This window comes from Cibotium barometz, chromosome 42, assembly GCF_041138505.1.
Source record: "Cibotium barometz isolate CiBa-2024 chromosome 42, ASM4113850v1, whole genome shotgun sequence".
NCBI lineage: Eukaryota > Viridiplantae > Streptophyta > Polypodiopsida > Cyatheales > Cibotiaceae > Cibotium > Cibotium barometz.
Genome location: NC_141087.1, coordinates 7,549,269 through 7,567,419, shown reverse-complemented (window position 1 = coordinate 7,567,419; position 18,151 = coordinate 7,549,269). Strand labels below are relative to the sequence as shown.

Below are 18,151 nucleotides of genomic sequence, written 5' to 3'. Positions count from 1 at the left end.
ATTAGGAATTCCCAATACACAACTAACCTCTTCATTTATTAACTAGCTTTTCCTTTTTCTTCTGGAGGAACAAAGACCATTCAACGTCATTCAACATCAAAGCTATTGACAAAGCTTGTTCATTCTCCCCACACAAAGGTCTTCAATGCGATTACGCGGACGCGATCGCCATCAGGAAGGGGGGAATGTTAATCCAATTCTAGGATTAACAAGAGCTACCACCATTATCTTACATCAAGGAGTCACGGTAGATACACCAAAGGGTCATACATTCATGATATAAAGCAATAGTGTGCAAAGCTACAACTTGGATGGACGCTCGTAATGGTGTGATGGAGTATTTATGGCAATTCCCACTTCAAGAGTATGTGGTAGCAAGTTAGGATGAAGTCGTAAGTGATTTACTTCATGGATATATTATGAGAGCAGTCATTGTAATAGCATTAGGCCTCTTATGAGCCTAAAGTGCCCGGCCAACCATAGTTTAAGTGAGTGTGAACACTTATGGCCATGTATATAAGTGAATTTTTCTCATAATATAACATACTCTCCCATTGTACAATTAAGTCTTGCTCTTACTAATCTCTCTCCCTAATGCATGCTAGTGAGTGTGTGTGAGTAAAGTGAGGTGAGGTGAGAGGAGGGACGAGGACCCATAGTGCAACGTGACGGTGTGACAACGCTCGTGGGAGACGCGGTGGAATTGCTTCTCAAGGAGTTTTAGAGCTTGGAGACCTCAAGGGTTACGAGTTCGGCCATTGGAAAGATCCTCACGGACAGTTGCGTTTCACCAGGTAATCTCTTTTTGGATGTGTTTCAAGGAGGGTTAGGGTGAGCCATAACATAAATCACCATGCAAGAAGGCATTCTTTACATCCATCTAATATAAATACTAGCCCTTCACATCAACCATGACAAAATGATAGCTCTCGTTGTTACCATCCTTGCAACCATGTTCAATGTCTCCTCAAAGTCAATGCCATATATCTATGCATAATCCTTGGCAGACCAATCTTGCCTTATACCATCTCACAAATCCACTTGAGTTGTCCATCTGAGTAATGCTTCAGCTTATAGACCCACTTACATCTAATTGCCTTGTTATCCTTAGGAACAGGCAGTAAGTAACACCCATGTTGCATTTATATCTAGCGCTGCCATCTCCTCATTTGTGGCATCTTCCCATTTTGGATTTCCAAGTACCTTCTCAAAACAAGTGGGCTCTACCTCCTATATTTTCTTAACCATATAGGCATAATGATGGACTATAAATTCAACATATCTCAACCTATCAATAGGTTATCTAAACCACGTAGACCTGTGTACACATTCATCACTATACTAAGTGTCCGCAAAACTACCTTGGTTCTCCATGCACCATCACGAGCACAAGAGATAGGTTGCCAAGCTCCTAATAATCAAGGCCTTGCCTTGAGCCATCAAGTTGACGCATTAAGATGCAAAGCAGCACCCCTATTGTGGTTGTCATGGTGGAGTTTTCTTTTGGGGTGATGATGGTTTGGGGCCCTCCTTGACTTGGGTTAGCACTGAGGTTGAAGGTTTGAGACTCATTGGCATTGTTGATGATGAGGTTAGAGTCTCTTGTGGAGTGGCTATCGGATGATGAAGCCTTTGAGCATGTGGTTGTCACCTTTGAAGAGATTTGATGAAGATGCATAGGAGCCGAGGCCTTTCCTTTGAGTTCCCTATTAGAGTTAGATGGTTGGGCTCTGGGAACTTCTCCAGGAATAGCTGTTGATTGTGAGGTTTTGGCATCAAACTTCATAGGTGAGGATGGGGTTAAAGGAGTAGAGGCTTTATTCGAGTCAGTCATCATTGGTGTAGATGGTAGGTGGATTTTGTGGAAGAGGCTTGTATCTTTTTGCATTTAGCGTCATAGATATCCATTAAAGTTGGATCCTCTTCCTAGTAGTATGGTATTGTCAACTTTTTGTCCTTGATCGACATGATGACTATCGACATGATGACTCTATCGCTAGCAAAGCACAGTGGTGCTTGGGCAGCAAAATAGTCCATTTATGTCCCAAGATCAAATTTGCTTCCAACATACTCAACCACAAAAAACTTGCAAGTGAGGAGGTTAGTTTTAATATACATTGTATGTTCAAAGTACCCCAAACATGGCATGTTCAAGCCTTGTGGTAAAGGTAATCCTTTCAGGATGTGCCGTGAGTGTTGGTTGACCTAAAAAATTCCATAGCTCGAGAGTCATGAGCTTGTGTTCTCATTTTGGATAAAGTTGTGCTTGAGTTGTGGTGATTTTATTTGAAATTTCCAATCTAACCAAAATCCTAGGGATTTTTTTAGTAAGATATGTTGGAAGTTCTAGCTCCTGTAAGGTTTCTTCCTCTCGTAATAGCAATTGTACATTGCATGCATGAGTATTCAAGGTGACTGTTTGCATGGATTCATCTAGTGAATACAATGATTCACTTATCCAAGGTTTGCCAATGATGACATCATACTCAAGGAAATCTAGGGTGACATGAAATGTAAATTCTATATCGCCATCGATTGTTTGAGTAGTGTATCTAAAGTAACTTGGAACTTCAATGTTTTGATCATTGGTTCCTTTTGCAAGACTATTGCTTGTCAGGTTGAGTGTAGGTTGTCCCAAATGACACCCAAGTGTCTATTGTCATGATGTTATGACTTGCTCGAGGGATAATCAATGCACGTTTGTGCTGAACACCATTGCCTATAGGGAAATCCAACCATACCATGATAGAATCTTCCAAAGGAACCATGGGTATTTCGGTTATTGTTTTAGCTTCAGATCCTGTGTCTGTTTCATATTCCCATTCACTTTCATCCTCCTCTGTTTGGGTCTTAGCTTTTTCAAGAGTACCCAATGCGTACAATGGCACACTTGGCTCTCTGACAATTCTTAATGAGGGCTGTTTGGAAACTTGCAAATCCTAATAGTCCTATTTTATGTAGTTTGTTATGTCCTTGTATAACTCAGGTTGAGCCATTAAAGGTGCAAGTGTTGATGTGATGCTGGCTTTATCATGAGAGAAGAGAATTCCTCCGAATGAGGTTTTGAGAGATTGTTTTAATCTTGTAATAAGGGAATTATCAAATTCCTCACGTGCTTTCTAAAGCCTAAAGTTCGTACAATCTGTCTCAAATGACTCTTCTCTGTAGAGAGTAGTCTTCCTCTTGAAAAGGAAAGTGGTACTCCTCTAGGTGTTGTATCTTGGTTGCTGTTTTAGGTTTGGCATTATGAGGCTCAATCATAACCGGTGACCCTGTAAGACATTCAACCAAGCTAAGCATGCTCTCTTGAGCTTGCTTTTTGCATTCTACATATGTCATGTGATCATCATTATCCATTTGGGGTGGTTGGGTGGGTTCTAGTTTCTTGATTGGTCTATGTAGTGCTCTGAGCAAAGAGTAAGAACTTGTTTCATCCTCACTTAGTGATGTACTAGAACTTGTTACATTCTCGGACTTTCTTTGGTTTGTCAGTTTTTCACTATGTTTACCCACACACGACGAGATCGAATTTTCTTTTGGGTTTTTGTATCCTGTGTTGTACATATGGGTGTTGAGGTTTGTGTGGTGGTCTTTGATGTGGATGCTTCTGCATCTTGTATAGCTTTTGGCTCTTTTGTGTTTATGTCCCCTTTTGGGTCTTTGTCCTTTGTAGACTCCTTTTTCCTATCTTTTAACTCGACTTTGGTTTTGATAGTTTTTTGTAGTCCCTTGTTTTTCTTGGGTTTACAAGGTTTTGTTTTTTCTTTCAGGTTCTGTTTTAAAACATGTTCTTCTACCCATGTTGAGGTATTATCTTTTGCATTTTTTTGACTGTTTGCCGCCATGCCTTGTCTTGTAAGCATGTAAGCACATTCAAGGGCACCGTGGACAATTGTCCATTTTGTACGCTTAAGGTGTTAAGAGTTTTATTTTGTGAGACAAGTTGCATTGAAGCAACTCGTCTTGGGCAATCTTGGAACGTGTGATCAATGCCACATCGTTCACACATTGGTCGCAAGGTGTCAGTGACTATGGGCATGGAAGTATTCCAAACTGTGCAATCTACCACCTTGTGAGGTCCATGATAATAGAAACACTGAAGTGTCCGATTAACTACTTCTTGAGAAGTTTCTACCCTTTGGACTGTTTTTGTTTGGTGCATGAGAGATGGAGGTTTTGAGTCCAATAATGTTGTTAGAAGGAGTGTTAGAATAAACATTGGAAAGTTCGTGGATAAAAGTGTCGCATTTATTTTTACAATAAACATCGGAATTGTTTCTTTTCTAGATTTTTTTTAAAATTTTCAACGTATTTATATCTTAACCAATATATATGTTTTTTTTCTCACCTTTGGTATATACAAATACTTGTAAAATTAAATGAAACCAACAAAAAAAAGAAAATTTATCTCGTCCAAGTGATTCTTGCAAAAACATATGTAGCACACTCTCTGTCCAGCGTGTACACACACATGTAGATCATGGTCTTCACACACCCCTTTCCACATACACATATACATTACCATAAAATCATAGGATGTGAGAATATTTGCATGTTTAAAAAATCATAGTTTATTATTATCAACTCTCTCATCTTCAAAAAGATCATTGACCCCGAAAAGATCTATTTCAAGGAAAATCCCTCCATATTTGAATCTTGTAGGAATAGAAGATGCATTATTTTGTTTGAGACATCTCCTGTGTCTAATTAGTCAATCTCTATACCTTCGTCTAAGCCTTGATCTTGTTGTACTTCGACATGTAGTGGAACTTGATCTTGTTGGCCCACACCAATCTCTGCTTCATATTCCAGTATTTCCATGTCTTCATATATTTGTTCACTATGTGGTGCCAGTTGGATTACAAACCACCATCTTAGATCTCGTGGGTCCTCCTTAAAGATTATTTTCTCACAATGCTCTGATACTACAAATGTGTCTTTTTGGTCTGTCCATATCTTTGTGGAGTCCACTTGAACTAATTTGGATTTGTCTCTTTGTATGGTTGCATGTTCTCTTGTTTTGACTACCCTGAACCACTTAACATAAAAAATAAACATATGAAACTTTCTAAAGCCAACCTTGATGATATCTTGGATGGTTCTAGAGCATGTTCACTTCCATATTTAGATGACTTGTACTAGTCCTGCTTTCCTGCATGAAATTCTCTTTAACACCATAATCGAATGTTGTTCTCTTCTTATCGATTTTCTCCACTCGAAAATGGAGTCCATGTGACCACATGCTGTAATTTATTGGTATTAAAGAAAATAACTCATTGTTAGTTTATGAAAAAGTTGTAATATTATTTGGAGAACATGTGAACATATTGAGGCTTAGAATGAGTGAAATCACCTACATGGTAGTGACTACCATATGCAAGCTCCTCTTCCTCATCTTTAATAACTTCACCATGAAGTTTTGCTTCTTGTAAGGTTTGTTGGAGTCATCTACTTGACGGAAAGTCTGGAAGTATAGAAAGTGATGAAGGGTATGATTGGTGAGCCGTAGTCCGACTTCTTCGAAAAGCTTGGCGAGCTCGATTCCTTTCATTCTTGGCCTCTCCATACCACTCAATCTACTTTTACATATTACTTGAGTTTAAGATGCAAAATTTATTGATCATCTTGTCTCATAAGGTTTCATCCATCCTTCTCTCAATCCCTCGTCCTTGTGTGGGTCTTCTCCAACTACCCTCTCATCCTCTTCCGTTGACCAAAGTTTAGGAATTTCACGGTCTACGGTACTAAGAAACTCTGTGATATACATGAGGGATTCTTGCAGAGGCCATCCCATTGCCATACTTCCCTATGGACGAGCTCTTTGACAGACAAAACCTTTTAGCATCTTCATGAACCTCTCCAAAGAGAACATTCAACGTGAATGGACAACCTCTCCAAAAAGATCATCTAATGTGAATGGTCGACCCCTACCACCACAGCCACCTCATCCACAACATGAATCAGGAGATGCATCTGTATGGTTAATACGTTGGTTTTGGGAGAAACTTCTCCACCAATGTAATTACTTCTATGGCATTTAAGCGAACTGCTTTGAAACTGTCTTTTCTTATCTCTGCCAATGAAATCCAATGGACCACGATACCAATCTTGTATATTGTATCCCTTATGTTGTCGGTGAGGCAAACCTAATGACCACGATAATTTTAAAAAAGGTAAAAGAAAGAGATAAAAATGGAAAGGGCAAAAAGTGCTTACGCAAAAAGTTTTGATAAACTAGTATCCTCAGAGGGGGGGGGTTCACTTATAAGTATGTAAGCGTAGCACATAGGTTCAACACAAGGGATTTCTAAAATCACTTTTTACACATTTTTTACATACAGAACGGTATCATTTAAAGGGGCATCAGAGGTTGAATAGAAAAAGGGTATGTTTTATTCATGGAAAATTCCCAGAAAAGGGATTTTTAAAAAAAGCCTTGAACGCACGTGATATAGAGGGTTTACTTATAGTGACCCTCCCTGAGAGCTAGTATCAGACCATCCAAATATTGATTGAAGTTTAGCATTGAGAGGCATGCACGCAAAATAGAGGAGCTTAACAAACGAGCTTGGAGGCCTCAAGGGACTCAAGTTCGAAGCATTGGTGAGTGCCCTACGACAGTTGTGATCTATTGCTCATCCTTTAGGTGAATATGTAGAGTTCCCTCTTAGAGGTGTGGTAGCCTCCCATAACAACAGATTGGATACCAATTTAGCTCGTATGTTATGCAAATCTTTTGATTTGTATAGATCTTTTTTGCACCCCTTTTGGGCATGTATAGCTCGCTCACATATGTGGTAACTTTTTTTTATACGACATTTATCGCATAAGGATTGATATCCAATAATTTGTATCAATGTATCTTTGTGGTTCGATATGTAGTTGGTTATGTATCAACGTATCTTTGTTGCCTTAATTTTTTAAGTTTATCTAAAACTTCACTTGAATACAAATGCAGTAAAGTCTTTACATATTTGGCATAATGGTGCATCTAGGTACAGAACTGTACCTCGATGCACCATTATGCCAAAAATATTTTTTCCTACACCCATCAAAAAAAGCATCGGAATGCGAATTGAAAATTGCTTACATCCATCGGAATTTCTGTCCAAAATTGATTGTGTGTCCATCGATATATAAGTCGGAATAAACCTCAGTAAAAGCATCAGAAACATTTTATTTTCAACGTTTCCTTCGATGTTTATTTCAAAGTGTATTATGACATCTTTTTTGACAATGTTTTTGACAATTTTATAGCCACGCTATTTTCAATGCACATATAGACGATCGTAAATTTTACAAGAAATTCTTTTTCATCAAAAAAACGTCGGTATATGTTTGTCTCATAGTAGTCTCTCTCTCTCTCTCTCTCTCTCTCTCTCTCTCTCTCTCTCTCTCTCTCTCATATACAAATATCCTATTGTGTTTACACTTACATAGAGATGTTATTTCTTACGTGTATAAATAGAATATGTCTCATTATTTTTGGGCTAAAGCAATAGGTAGTATCTCTCTCTTGACTACAAGATCCTACTGTCTTAATATTGTTACATAGAGTTATAATTGCTTACATGTCTAAAGAGAATATGCCTTATTATTTTTGGGCTAACACACTAGGTAGTATCTTAGATAGAAGCTTTGCTCTAGTAGATTTGTGTTTTCTTTTAGGAGTGCTACTTTTTATTGGAGCACAGAAGTAGCCCATAGTGGCCTTATTGAGTAGAGAGGTAGAGTATAGGGGTGCTCCAAGGGAATCTTAATGCCTCAACTTGATGGCTCAGAGCAAGGCCTTGATAAGGAGATTGGTATCCTCTCTATTGTACTCCTAGTGTTGCATAGAGAACCAAGATAGTTTTGAGGACACTTTGTATATTGATCTATGCATACACACGTCTACCTGGTTTAGATAATAGATAACCTATTGATAGGTTGAGATATGATGAATTTATAGCTTATCATTATGCCTATATGGTTAAGGCAATATAGGAGGTAGAGCCCACTTGTTTTGAGGAGGCACTTGGAAATAAAAAATGGGAAGATGCCATGTATGAGGACATGGCAGCATTGGATATAAACGCGACATGGGAATTACTTGCTGCCTTTTCCTAATGATACGAAGGTGATTAGATGTAAGTGGGTCTATGAGGTGAAGCGTAACTCAAATGGATAACTCAAATGCATTTGTGAGGTGGTATAAGGCAAGATGATTTTGCCAAGGATTATGCATAGATATATGGCATTAACTATGAGGAGACATTGAGCATGTTGCAAGGATGGTAACCACGAGAGCTATCATTTTACCATGGTTGATGTGAAGGGTTGGCATTTATATCAGATGGATGTAAATAATACCTTCTTGCATGGTGATTTTCCTAAAGAGGTATACATGGTGCAGCCACCAGGTTATAAGAGTAATGCACACCCAAATTTGTGTGTAGGTTACATAAATCCTTATATGGCTACAAGCGGGCCCACCCAAAGCTTGGTAAAACAAGATCGATGGCTATCTTGTTACCATAAGATTTTAGATATCGCCAATGCATGATTTCACTCTATGTGAAAAAGATAGATAGAGGGATTATGTTGTTAATCATTTATGTGGAAGGATTCATCATCAATGGTGATAGTGATTTAGACATATATGATATTAGGATGATATTGATACACAAGTTTAAGATGAAGGATTTGGGTGAGCTGCGATATTTCCTAGGTATAGAGGTGGTGAGATCACATGATGGTATTTTGTTATTACTACAGAGGCAGTATTGCTTGTACATGTTGTCTAAGTATGGTTTGACAAGCTCTAAGACTATTTATGTGTCATTGGAGTAGAACACTAAGCTCTTTGCAGATACATTCACTTTCCATAGAAAGGAGACGTCACCTCCATGCATGAAACTCAACAAAACCTACTATTTAAATTTCTCTTTAAAAAAAACTATATCCCTTTCTAAGCATATGAGTCCCAATTATGAAATTCAAGTGCCCCGTATTTAAGATTTAAAATACATGTGACAACTTGCAGCCCATGTAAGTAGCGTGGATGTAAGTGCTAGTAGCACAAAGACCTACATGTACTCTTCAAAAATCATTCCATGTATGTTTAATTGAAAAGAGTACTAAACTAATAAAGTTTTCAAACACCACTAGATCACATATTATAAAAACTATAAAAAGAAACAGACCCCTACTTTCATTCTCCCCTCCCACCATAAATCCCCCTCACCCCCTATAAGCTTAAGCCCCCCCTTCAAAAAACCCTCTCCCTTAAACTCACATGATACCATAAGATATAGTTTGTGAATCCCTCGAGCTGCAGATATAGTTGATCTTTTGGAGGACCCTTGATGTACATGCACTTGGGAAGTTTGATCTATATGATCACACTAGGCTCATCACTTGCACAATGAAGCATGATAATGATATGCCACCTGCAACCTATTTGCCATCTGCTTTATCAGTTTTTAGTGATCAAAGTTTTCGATTCTCCATATATTCTCTCTCTCTCTCTCTCTCTCTCTCTCTCTCTCTCTCTCTCTCTCTCTCTCGTCTATGAATATTTTTTTGTGTTTACTATTACATAGAGTTGTAATTTTGTACATCTCTTTCTCTCTCTCTCTCTCTCTCTCTCTCTCTCTCTCTCTCTCTCTCTCTCTATCTCTCTCTCGTCTATAAATATTTTGTTGTGTTTACTATTACGTAGAGTTGTTATTTCAAAAGAATATGCCTCATTATTTTTGGGCAAAAGCAGTAGGTAGTATCTCTCTCTTGTCTACAAAATCTTGGTGTAGAGTGATAATTTCTTACATGTATGAAAAGAATATGCCTCATTATTTTTGGGCTAAAGTAGTAGGTAGTAACTTAGATAGAAGATTTACTAGGAGGTTTGTGTTTTCTTTTAGGAGTGTTGCTTCTAGTTGTATCACAAAAGCAGTCTATAGTTGCCTTGCTGAGAAGAGAGGTAGAGGATAGGGGTGTTGCTATGGACCTTTGATGGCTCAGAGAAGAGCCTTGATAATGAGCTTGGCATCATGGAGAACCGGGATAATTTTGAGGACACTGGGCAGTGATCTATGTGCACAGGTCTGCTTGATTTAGATAACCTATTGATAGGTTGAGATATGATGATTTTATAGGCCATCATTATGCCTACATGGTTAAGGAAATACAAGAGGTAGAGCCCACTTGTTTTGAGCAGGCACTTGGAAATCCGAAATGGGAAGATGGCATGGATGAGGAGATGGCAGCATGGGATGTAACTGCAACATGGGAGCTACTTATTGCCATTGCCTAAGGATGAGAAGGCATTTAGATGTAAGTGGGTCTTCACACAGACATATGGCATTGACTATGAGGAGACATTGTACACAGTTGCAAGGATGGTTGCCATGAGAGCTATGATTTTGTATGGCTACTATGAAGGGTTAGTCTTTATATCAAATCGATGTAAAAAATGCCTTCTTGCAAGGTGATTTGCATGAAGACGTATACATGGTGCAGCCACCATGTTATAAGAGTAATGCACAAGTGGGTCTTCACACAGACATATGGCATTGACTATGAGGAGACATTGTACACAGTTGCAAGGATGGTAGCCATGAGAGCTATGATTTTATATGGCTACTATGAAGGATTGGTCTTTATATCAAATCGATGTAAAAAATGCCTTCTTGCAAGGTGATTTGCATGAAGACGTATACATGGTGCAGCCACCATGTTATAAGAGTAATGCACACCCAAATTTTGTGTGTAGGTTACATAACACCTTATATGGCTTGAAGCAGGCCCAAACCCAGAGCACGACTATCTTGTTACCTTAAGATTTTAGATATCCGCCAATATAGGATTTCAGTCTATCTGAACAAGATAGATAAAGGGATCATGTTGTTAGTCATTTATGTGGATGACAATGGTGATAATTATGCAGACATATATGATATCAGGATGGTCTTGATGCAAAAGTTTAAGATGATGGATTTGGGTGAGCTGCGATGTTTCCTAGGTATAGAGGTGGTGATATTGCATGATGGTATTTTGCTATTACACAGGTAGTATGGCTTGGACATGTTGTCTAAGTATGGTATGACAGGCTGTAAGCCTATTTGAGCAGAACTCTGCACATATACAGGTGAGCTTTTGGAGGACTCTACGATGCATAGGCATATAGTATGAAGTTTGATCTACATGATCACAGTAGGCACATGACTTGCATGATGTAGGCTCCCCAATGATGGCCCTCAATGTATACTTCACTATAGAGTAACTCCTGGAGAATACTAAAATGTGGGTGTGCTTCTCTGGCTATGTAGGTGTGCTTTCTGAAATTTTGTAAATATATGCAGGGGAGGTTGAAATTGAACATCCAAACACGTATACATACCAAAGGCGTGCGCGGGTAAGTAACTACTAGAGACGGCCTAACTTTGTGACGCATTATCTAATCTTTTGGAGATGGCAGCACCGACCAATTAATGTTCTTGGAAATGACAAAAGCAACGTGAAAGGAGCCCAAAAATATGACAAAAGCAACGTGAAAGGACCACCGGGACGACGAGGGCTGCCTGGATTTGTTGATGGACAATGGCGCCAAACAGAGGGCGCTTGCACAAGCAAACAAGGACGGCGCTTGCAGCAGCGGCCGATCAGTCCGTCCACTGTAGGACGCACTCACCTTTTCAGAGCCACATCCAATAATCCAAATCCTATCCCGCATTTTTGATCACATGGGCGCACTCCATATTCCCTCCCCGCTAGCATAAAAGGACCTCCCACGTTCCGAGCAATACACCCCTTGCAATTCGTAAGCTGCTTACTTTAATTCAATTAATTAGTGCTTTTGTTTCTCCGCGGTAGCTAGCAACATGCCTGCTCCAGTTTTCTTCACAATTGCCTCCACGCAGTACCCTGGTTACAATGTTGTGCAGCGTGGGTCTCACATTGTGCTTGCTGCAGAGAATCTGGACAACCCTTTCCAGGTTTATAAATCTATGAGCTGCTCTGCTGCACATCTTGACTATAGCATGCGTCCGTGTGTGTGTTTGTGTGTGTGTGTGTGAGAGAGAGAGAGAGAGAGAGAGAGAGAGAGCTCTATAAATTGTACTTGTGCGCTAAGTTTCCAGTGTCGCACTGATGTTTTCTGCAGCTGTGGTACAAGGACGATTCATGGAGGTTTTTGAAAGACTCTGAAGGAAACCCAGCATTTGCGCTGATTAATAACGGATCCAAAGCGGCCCTTAAGAGCAATCTGACTGCACCGCTCAAGGTAACCAATGACAAAATTGTGCTCATTGCATTATGCATGGGACGTGCTCAGGCGGCACGTCCCACTCATCAGGACGTAGTTGGTTGCAAGAGCAAATATTACGACTATTTACGAGCTGGTAGCCCCCTCCCCCCCCCCCCCCCCCCTTTTCCAGGTGTCGCTCCATACAGACTATGGCGCGTCGGAGAGCGCCAATAACACCACACTTTGGACGTTACGCTCTGATAAGCTTGGCAGTGCCATCTCGTCCTTGGAACTGAACCTCTTGTTGGACTTGGGAGTGGGGAAGTCCCCGCCAGAAAACGGAGACGGGGTGGCCGTGATCTTGCAAAAGGCGCCAGCTAACGGCGGGACCAGTAGTACTCAGCGCTGGAAATTGAATGAGTATGGTAAGGCAAATGAAATGGAATTTTAAAATCCGTGCTGTATCAACCAAGTCTTATCATCCTGACGTGCGCCTTATATATTGCAGTACCATCCGTCTATACAATACAATCAGCATGGGTTTCCCAGATTTTGATCGTCAAGAATCCTCACGAAAATCTCACATTCCCGCCTACAAGCGGTACTATCAACGACGAGCTCACGGTTGTCGCAGTGAACTCTCAGAATCAGGATGGTGATCGAGAGGTACGTCATGACCATTAGCCCCCCTCTCTCTCTCTCTCTCTCTCTCTCTCTCTCTCTCTCTATATATATATATATATATATATATATATATATATGAATGAATATGCGTGTCTAAGCCGTATGCCTCCTCTTTGTGTTGAAGTACACTTCTCACATGAATTCATGTGTTCGTGTTTGTAGGTATGGTATAAAGTTCCTGCTCGTGGCCGGCACGAAGATTCTAACTCTTCCTTTATAGTCATAAGCAGAAGCAATGGAAAAGCTCTGAAAGGCTCTACTAAACCAGGAGATAAGGTATCTCCATTTCATGCATGCATATAAACTACCTCTCATCTCACATAATCTTTTAGCCTCGCTTTGTGTATCATCTACTTTGTTACTAACATTTTATATAACCTTGGCTGTATGTTGCGATGACTAATAGGTCATCGCAACAGAGTTCGATCCTCTGGATGATAACTTTGTGTGGTCAGAGAATCGTAGCGTAGGCTCTCAAAGAAATTATGTTGCGATCAACCTTGCCAATGGAGATAACACACTTAGTTGGTACCTCCCCAGTGATACCGATTACCAAAATGCTGCATATTACCACCCTTTGACAGTACGCGTACCTGTAACTGCTTCAAACGTGCAGCAACAATGGCAATTCATTCCGTTTTCCTCTTCTTCTTGTGAGATCATATTCTTTCATTATATCTCTCCTTCGTTTGAATTGCAATATAATATCAGAATGCATAAAAGTCACACACTCGGGCATATAAAATGATGTTGTATTGATGTCTCTGAGAACTAACATACGACCGCTAATGATGCTTTTTTTTTTTTGCGGAAGAACAAATAGAAGACAACCAGACGAAAAGGGCCTCTTTAATAATGTAGCCAGTAATCCCGTTTTCACAACGGTGATTCATCATCCTTGTGTACCATCCACAATAATGATGCTTTATTACAGAAGAACAAAAAGAAGACAAACTGCCAAAAAGGGCCTCTTTAATAATACTAGTAATCTCGTTTTCACAATGGTGATTCATCATCCTTGTGTACCATCCATATGCTTGCTTGGTATGGAATAATGAAGCTATATTGTTTTTGTTATTGGAAATAGCTATTATGTCAAAAGCTTCTTGCTAAGAGAAGGACCTTTTTACATTTTTTCAAGAGCTTGCATCTATTAAAATGGCCTGTAAAGAGGGCAAGAACAGAAAAAAATGTTGATATCCACCACCACACTAGATATCATGCCTCCCTTCCTTTCTAGATTGCAGGTTGTTCACTTCCCATGAGAAATAATCCCATTTGTAGTAGTATAATGTGCATCTACTGCTAATTTTGGCTAGACTCTTCTTCTCTTACTCTTCCATCATAGACTCAAGTAGAAGAACCAAACTAAAATCTTAAAAATAGAGAGTTAAAAACTCCTTCTCAAATCATTAAAATGGTTCTTATTATGTGACATGTAAAACTTCTGAAAATAGTCATTAGAATCTTCTCATAATACCCATGTTATCCATAAAATATGGATACAAAACATATTCTCCTAATCAATGCTCGATTTGTTGGTCTTTCTAATTCAATGCATCAATGCTTGATTTGTTGGTGTGAGGCTCACGCTCCTGAGGTTCACGCTCATGAGGTTTATGCTTATGAGGCTCACGCCTGTGAGGTTCACACCTCAAGAGCCACACTGAGGAGACTGAGAGGTGAAGGCACAACCCCACTTAGCAACACTCAACAAGTAGAAATATGAGGGGATCAACCTAACGAATCATTATGGATTTAGAAGCATGAGGAACACACCTTGAAGGGAGGAAACACTGAGGAGGCCGGGTAATATTAGGCTCACACAAAACCGAAAGCCCAAGGAAAGAGAACATCGTAGTAGATAACATCAACTAGATAGTACTACAATAAGTGCTAAGGTATCATATTTGGTAAGCAAGAAATATCATCAAACTCTTGCACATTTGTTAGTGGCTCGTGCCCTAACAAAGAAACAACAACAAAAGAGAAGGGAAAACATAGAAAGGAAAATTTAAAGAAGAAGAAGAGAAAGAGCTAGGTTTTCATCGAAGTTCCCCTTGCTCAGGGAGAGCCTGATACAATCACGTGATCTGCCCAAGAAAGTCTATGTGTCCTGAATGTCCACCCCCCAACATGCATGGAGTAGGTGCACACTAGGTAACCCTGGCATGCCCATCTTTATAATAAAGTGCACCGACCATCGGCTCTGACGTCTGGCTCAGCGGCGGTTGGCATGGCGGCTTACCGACTGTAGCTGTCTGACCGACACTTGGCACACCCGGTGGGTTGTATTCCCCCAATCGGATGACCCGAGCCCACAATCATAGGATCATGCCACTGTCGTGCACATAACATCATGAATCGAGTGCAAGTATAGTGAAACGATTTTATGGCAACATGCTAGGGCTAGGAACCCATCAGATACAAGGCCATCCACACATGATCATACAAAATGAAAACATAAAACCATGTGGTCACAAGAATGTCCACACTCCATTGGCATGGAGTAGACACACAACATAGACATAACACTGGCCATCAAAAAGATATGTCGATGAAGCTCCAACATTTGATACATGCTCATGTACCCCAAATGGCATAACACCCCGAGCTCGAATCAATGAACATGGCACTTTATCTCCTAAGAAATCTGTTAAATAGCACAAGAGTGTGTGCATAAGCAACAAATTAAGCACTCTATCCACATCTAGATGATTGTGTGTAGGCTCAACAAGAACACTCAATCCATGCTCCACTGCATCCGGCATACAAGCATAATCTGCATGATCCACATTGTCTTCCAGCAAGGTGTCAAACGAAGCTGCATCAACCTCTACAAGGCTATCACCATGGACAGGCACTCCGTCATTGGCAATCAACATGTCAAACCAGTCTATGTCATCATTTTGACCGAAACTGGATGTTTTAGACTATCTGCACCATGAGGGAAACCTCATACAAGGTTAGAGACATCCAAGGGCATCAAGATCTTTTGTCTTCATTCTCCTTCCATGCTCTCTCAACCTTCACCATAGCCATTCCATCATCATGGGGCTAGAACTACCATTTGGATCATCCAAATCTCCCTTGCTCAACATCCGAGCATAAATTGCATCCAAGGTGATTCGACTACTTATCCATGGCCTCTCAAGCACTAAGAGACTTGAAAAATTTACATTGGGTGCTAATTGCTAATCTAAACATGCTCCGATGTTGATTAAACTTTGCAAGCAAGTGGGGGTGGGTATGACCTACATGCTCGCAAAGTTTAGTCACCATTAGAGCAATTTTGGGTATGATGGCTCGGAGAAGAGTGGGATTTCCCATGGCCTCTCGAGCACTGAAAGACTTGAAACATCCACACTAGGCACTAATTGCTAATTCAAACTTGCTCTAATGCTGGCCAAACTTTGTGAACATGTGGGGGTGTGTCCCTCCCACATCGTCGCAAAGTTTGCTCACCATCGAAACATGTTTTGGTACGATGGAATGAGGCAAAACGGGATATTCCATGGCCTCTCAAGCACTAAGAGACTTGAAAAATCCATGCTGGGTGAAAATTGCTAACCCAAACATGCTCCGAATGCTGACCAAACTTTGCAAGCATGAGGGGGTGGGTCCCCCCTACATGCTCGCAAAGTTTGGTGACAATCGGAGCAAGTTTGGGTACGATGGCATGGGGAAGAGCGGGATTTTCTATGGCCTTTCAAATACTAAGAGACTTGAAAAATACACACTGGTGGATGCTAGTTGCAAATCCAAACATTCTCTGATGCTGACCAAACTTTCCAGCCATGTGGGGATGGGTCCCCCCTACATGCTCGCAAAGTTTAGTCACAATCAGAGCATGTTTGGGTACGATGGCATGGGAAAGAGAGGGATTTTCCATGGTCTCTCAAGCACTAAAAGACTTGAAAAATCCATGCTGGGTGCTAATTGCTAACCCAAACATGCTCCGATGTGTTGACAAATTTTTGCAAGTATGTGGGGTTGGGTCCTCCCCACATGCTTTCAAAGTTTGTCACCATTGGAGCAAGTTTGGGTACGATGGCATGGGGAAGAGCGAGATTTTCCATGTTCGCTCAAGCACAAAGAGACTGAAAAATCTACACTGGATGCTAATTGCTAATCCAAACATGTTTCGATGCTGGCCAAACTTTGCAAGCATGTGGGAGTGGGTCCCCCCTACATGCTCACAAATTTTGGTCACCATCGGAGCAAGTTTGGGTATGATGGAATGGGGGAAGAATGGGATTTTCCATGGCCTCTCAAGCACTAAGAGACGTGAAAAATTCACACTGGGTGCTAAGTGCTAATCCAAACATGCTCCAATGCTGACCAAACTTTGTAAGGACGTGGGGGTGGGTACAACCTACATGCTCGCAAAGTTTGTTCACCATCGGAGAAATTTTGGGTACGATGGCATGGGGAAGAGTGGGATTTTCCATGGCCTCTCAAGCACTAAGAGACTTGCAAAATCTGCACTGGGTGCTAATTGCTAATCCAAACATGTTGTGATGCTAAACCAAACTTTGCAAGCATGTGGTGGTGGGTGTCCCCTACATGCTCTTGCAAAGTTTGGTCACCATGGGAGCAAGTTGGGGTACGGTGGCACGGGAAAGAGCAGGATTTTCCATGGCCTCTTGAGCACTAGAAAACTTAAAAAATTTACACTAGGCACACTAATGGCTAATCCAAACATGCTCCTATGCTAATCAAACTTTTTGAACATGTGGAGGTGGGGCCCCCCATATGCTCGCAAATTTTGGTAACCATTGGAGCATGTTTGGGTACAATGGAATGGGAAAAAGCGAGATATTTCATGGCCTCTCAAGCACCAATAGACTTGAAAATCTATGCTGGGTGCAAGTTGCTAACCCAAACATGCTCTCATGCTGACCAAAATTTGCAAGCATGTGAGTGTGGGTCCCCCCTACATGCTCTCAAAGTTTGGTCACCATCAGAGTAAGTTTGGGTTTGATGGTATTGCAAAGAGTGGGATTTTGCATGGCCTTTCAAGCCAAACATGGGTGCTAATTACTAATCTAAACATGACCTGATGCTGAGAAACTTTCTAAGCATGTGGGGGTGGGTCCCCCCTACATGCTTGAAGATTTTGGTCACCATCAGAGCATGTTTAGGTGCGATGGCATGGGAAAGATTGGGATTTTTCGTGGCCTCTCGAGCACCAAGAGACTTGAAAAATATGCACTGGTCACTAATTACTAATCCAAACAT

The 18,151-nt window shown here is 40.7% G+C and overlaps 1 protein-coding gene across 1 annotated transcript; it reads left to right on the top strand.

The window, feature by feature from the left end:
- Positions 1 to 11,783: 11,783 nt before the first annotated feature.
- On the top strand, positions 11,784 to 13,912 carry LOC147614134 (ricin B-like lectin R40C1). Its single transcript, XM_086780677.1, has 7 exons — positions 11,784 to 11,975; positions 12,143 to 12,262; positions 12,417 to 12,651; positions 12,735 to 12,892; positions 13,073 to 13,186; positions 13,317 to 13,563; positions 13,845 to 13,912. Coding segments are annotated over exons 1-7 (990 nt in total). The 5' UTR covers positions 11,784 to 11,861; the 3' UTR covers positions 13,847 to 13,912.
- The last annotated feature ends 4,239 nt before the right edge of the window (positions 13,913 to 18,151 follow it).

Excerpts from the sequence above, each read along its gene's own strand:
- LOC147614134 (XM_086780677.1), top strand. The coding sequence starts at position 11,862 with ATGCCTGCTCCAGTTTTCTTCACAATTGCCTCCACGCAGTACCCTGGT. Across the intron at positions 12,263-12,416 it reads ATCTGACTGCACCGCTCAAG|GTGTCGCTCCATACAGACTA; the intron begins GTAACCAATGAC and ends CCCCTTTTCCAG. Across the intron at positions 12,652-12,734 it reads CTGGAAATTGAATGAGTATG|TACCATCCGTCTATACAATA; the intron begins GTAAGGCAAATG and ends TATATATTGCAG.